This window comes from Fragaria vesca, linkage group LG7 (genome assembly GCF_000184155.1).
Source record: "Fragaria vesca subsp. vesca linkage group LG7, FraVesHawaii_1.0, whole genome shotgun sequence".
NCBI lineage: Eukaryota > Viridiplantae > Streptophyta > Magnoliopsida > Rosales > Rosaceae > Fragaria > Fragaria vesca.
In genome coordinates this window covers 2,851,621-2,856,295 of record NC_020497.1, presented here as the reverse complement: position 1 = coordinate 2,856,295, position 4,675 = coordinate 2,851,621, and the positions used below count along the sequence as shown (strand labels likewise).

General features: G+C 37.1%; 2 protein-coding genes across 2 annotated transcripts; one reads left to right on the top strand and one right to left on the bottom strand.

Moving 5' to 3' along the window:
• Positions 1 to 239: 239 nt before the first annotated feature.
• On the bottom strand, positions 240 to 1,025 carry LOC101308519 (probable LRR receptor-like serine/threonine-protein kinase At3g47570-like). The gene has a single exon (XM_004308230.1). The coding sequence runs from the start codon at positions 1,023 to 1,025 to the stop codon at positions 240 to 242; it is 786 nt and encodes a 261-aa protein (XP_004308278.1).
• A 1,891-nt stretch (positions 1,026 to 2,916) lies between these two features.
• LOC101308229 lies at positions 2,917 to 3,324 on the top strand. The gene has a single exon (XM_004308229.1). The coding sequence runs from the start codon at positions 2,917 to 2,919 to the stop codon at positions 3,322 to 3,324; it is 408 nt and encodes a 135-aa protein (XP_004308277.1).
• Positions 3,325 to 4,675: the final 1,351 nt, after the last annotated feature.

Here is a 4,675-nt window from a genome sequence, read left to right as displayed (position 1 = left end):
AGAGAGAGAGAGAGGGTATTAATGGAATTTTCAGTTGAAAAATATGTCCAGTCAGCAACTTAACCACTGATTTGGACGGCCACTTAACGGATGGACCTAATTGTGTGACATTGGATAGTTAATGGAGTAATCGATTGAAATTGAAAGTTAATGGAGTAAACTGTCGAGCGCATGAAAGTTAATGGAGTGACCAGTAATTAATCCAAAATTTAAAATTTAAGAACAAGTAATTAATGTAATCAGCAACAGTGAAGAACATATATGCTACCTGGTGCGGCATAACCAACAGTTCCTCTTAAGCCGATTGCAGAATCATTTTCCGTTCTTGAGAGAAACCTTGCTAGTCCAAAGTCAGATATATGTGCAGTAAACTCCTTGTCTAGAAGAACATTGCTTGGCTTGATATCACAATGAACTATTGGACTTTCGACGTGATTATGAAGATAATCTAGCGCACAAGCGACATCAATTGCTATGCTGAGCCTCTGATAGAGATTTAAATACTTATTAGCCTGTTGTGTTCCAGAAGTTGGATGCAACCATTCCTCTAAGCTCCCCTTCTCCATGTACTGATACACCAGAGCTTTGAAGTTCTTACCATAAAAATCGACACTAGAACATGCAGTTAAAATCTTGACCACATTTCGATGTCTTATATATCTTAAGACGTTGCATTCGGTTACGAAACTCGTCAAAGCTCCACGGTGTGACAGTTTAAACACCTTCACAGCAACAAGATGAACTCTAACATACTTGGCCGAAAAGAAGTAATCTTCATCAAGAGCTGCTTTGTAAACGGACCCAAAACTACCAAGGCCGATCAAATTTCTGGAAGAAAAGCCATTAGTAGCTTCTGAAAGAACACTATATGGCAGTGGCAATGGATCCACCCAGTTCCAATCAGAAGATACTACTTTGTCTATTGCATAATTCTTACTTCTCAAACGAAGAAATGACAGCATATTGCTCCATATTTTGGATTTCTTTTTCGACAGTCGATGAAGAAACACCAAAGAGCGATCCATGGTTAACTATTCTTTGAAACCGGACTACGACTAATCTGATATTTAACTCTGAATTCCATCAGTGAAAGCATCATGACAACATGATTTATAGTAGAGGAAAAACTTGCTCAACACCTTCTGCTTGACTTTACTTGCGCATCCAATTGGTTGTGAAGCTTTGTTCGAGAAGCCAAGTATGATTCTTGGAAGCCGCCACCTAATTACCCTGAACTTTCTTGCTTGCTGGGATTGCCGACATTTAGAAATCAGAAAAAGAGTGATCATGAACACGGAGAATTGTTACATCTCCAACCAAAAGTCGCAAGAGCATATGTCCCACAATTCTAATGGACTCTAAAATGTTGTGTAATAGCCCAGCCCAAACTGGTCATTATTATCCACCAGCCAAGTCCAATGGGTTGAAATTGCCCGGACTACGAAAGAGACCCAAATTCGTATTGTATAAATTATAGCTTTGGATCTTTTCTTTTTCCATTTTTTTTTTCTATTTGGCGTAAGATGCTGCGAGAATCTTCACTATTTATTACACCACGCGTAGATATACAATACCACTTGTACGGTTAGATTAGATAACTTTTATACAAATACATATAAATGATTGCACAGTGTTTCTGCACCCCGTGTGTACAAAAATTTATCATCATCTTCAAAACAATCACGAAGGAAGGGCCGAACATTCGAATATGCAGAACATTTGCAGCTAGATATAGCAAGAAGGCCACAAACAAACTCAAAAACGAGCGTCCCGTATACTAAACAAAGAACATTACTTGTTCATGCAAATTTTTTTATTTTTTTTGGAAATAATCCACGGGAAGAATTAAGTTGGTCAGAATATCTGTTCCTATGTTCTTGTATATATGAACATGTATTAAACTTTTGTTTCAGATATAAACCAATAAACAATGCGACAACTTCAGCCAGTACGTTTTTTTGCTTGCAAAGAAATGGGAAAATGACAAAACTTGCTAAAACAGCATTTGCCAAATTTCTTTCATGAAAGTTTAGGCTAAATGATACTAAATTGCTAACAACATTCTTTAGCTACACATTTTACTTTATAATCATTGAAAGTTGAAGAATATTTTTAAGTGACCCTTCAAATAAGAAGGCCAGCTGAGATGACAATGCAGACCATCCAGAATTTTCTGTGCCTGCATGTATACTAATTTGGTTAATAGCTATAATCCCTATTAATAACTTAGACGAATGCATGTCAATTTCGACCGGTTTTTGCTGTGCTTTGAGATTTTGTAACTGATGATTAATTATATCCAACGATAATATATATGTTGAAGAGATTGATATTAGTCTTTATGATCTGTTCCTGGTTATCACTCGCCATTGAGTTCACAAACTGATCGATACGCATGCATAAGCTCAAGGAAATAATTGGGAGCTTTCATGAATCATGAGCTTGATTACCTACCAAGTAATTTGTGCGTATTCTTGTTCATATTCACCTAATTATTTGAAGGATCTATCTCAAAATAAAATAAAATAATATGCATATATTCTTTGAGAGCCTAATATTGCTTACTAGTCGATTAACGTTTTGTGAATCCTTGACCAACCAAATTAATGGACATGCAGATTCTTATGCTAACTGATCATAATGCAATTTATATAATATTACTGTAGACAGCAGATCGAAAAGGAGAAACACGTTCTGAAAATGCATGACATATATCAGCCCTAGCTCGTTAGGGCTGATTATTCTCTATATATAGTTGTTCATCTCTACATTCTTCTCCATCGATCCAAAGCAATACAATACATTCACTCTTTCACCATCTTTTATATTCCCTCTACAACTAATTCAGTTGTGACTTGTAAGTTTCTCTCTTATTATTCAGTTCTATTATTCGTATAACACCCAGGCAACTCAAACATGAAATCCATTGAGGTTTTCGTTCTGCTAGCAATATTGTTGATGGCTTTACCCATTCCTCTGATGGCAACACCAGATGAAGAAACCCCTGCAGCTTTTCCCATGAGGGGAAGAAGCCGCTTCCTTGCCACGCAGACTCCTCGGCCTGTGACCTCGCAATGTAGCCTGAAACCTGGGACTTGTACCGCTAAAGGCAGCCCCGGACCAAACTGCTGCAACAACAGATGTGTTGATATGGGCACAGACAAGAACAACTGCGGGTCTTGTGGGAAGAAATGCAAGATAACAGAGATATGCTGCAAAGGTCATATTGTGAACCCAATGACTGACAATTTCAACTGCGGGAGCTGCTTCAACAGTTGCAAGGTTGGCAGTTCATGTGAAAATGGGATGTGCGACTACGCATAGATTGACATGAAACTTATAAATTTCTACCCAGTAAGGATTGGTTGCAAGTTTGCAACATACTATGTGTTCATTGGAATCCAAGCTTCTTCATATGTATATTTTTTATGACCGATTAATGTAATCATTTGTCAGCTGCTAGCTCTTTTGTTTTACCTTCAATACAATGGCACTTCGTGCAAACTATCGTTAGCTAATTAAATCAAAGCAAACAAGAAATGTAAAGTACCATCATGTAAAGTATCATCATATTATGTTACTTGGGTTTCAAAGTTCAAACTATCACAAGTGGTCGAGCTGGAAAGAGTCTGGGTGTGGAACCTTCATATCTAGGTTTAAAGAGTTAAATCTCAATATATTCATGATGGCTAGAGGGGAGGAAACGTTTTGACATGTTTTCTCCACAACTGCGGGTCTTGTGGGAAGAAATGCAAGATAACAGAGATATGTTGCACATGTCATATTGTGAACCCAATGACTGACAATTTCAACTGCGAGAGCTGCTTCAACAGTTGCAAGGTTGGCAGTTCATGTGAAAATGGGATGTCAAAATTGATAGCGACCGAAATCGGGCGTTTCAATTAAAAACCCTTTTGTGTCAATTATAGTATATAGCAAATAAGGGTATCGTTACAAGCCGGGGATTGAGGGTACCTTTACAATTACGTTAATTACAAAACAAAAGATGATAGTACTAGAGATATGGGGTTTTGTGATTGTAAACAAGAGAAAATAAAGAAACAAAATAAATCAGAAAATATCAAATGGATGAGACGTTAGAGACTTGGAAATCCACCACCAAGTATGTTTCAAGACATGTTAACAACCAAAGCTTCAATCATTAAGTCACAAATCGGTATCAATCAAGAACAAACCGTGAACGCACTGCGTAAGTCCTTATTACTTCCCTTGAATACTTAAGTAAGATGAACGCACCATTACTTAGCCTTTAGAATAACCGATCAAGGTATAGACGCTATCCTATCAACAAATTATTCTAAGCATTAAGATCAATGAAAGTGATTGAACAAGTATGCAAAACTAGTGTGGAACGCCTACCTAGCATGCAATCCTTTTTATTTGGTTTCACCTATTGTCCTATAGGTTTTACTACTTTGAACTAAGCCGTATTAACCGTTTAGGAGATTAAACAACCTAATTCTAGCCCCACTCACAAGTTCATAATGTTCTATGTTGCGCATACATGAACATAAACAAGCAAGAGTTCTCCATAAACCAAACCAAATAAACAATTTGAAAGACTTAATAATTCGAAACCAAGGTTCAAAACAATATCTAAAAACATTCTTTGGGGGCTTCAAACCTTGCCCCTAACTAAGAGAATTCAGCCACA

Coding starts and splice junctions, on each gene's coding strand:
- LOC101308519 (XM_004308230.1), bottom strand. CDS start 1,025: ATGGATCGCTCTTTGGTGTTTCTTCATCGACTGTCGAAAAAGAAATCC.
- LOC101308229 (XM_004308229.1), top strand. CDS start 2,917: ATGAAATCCATTGAGGTTTTCGTTCTGCTAGCAATATTGTTGATGGCT.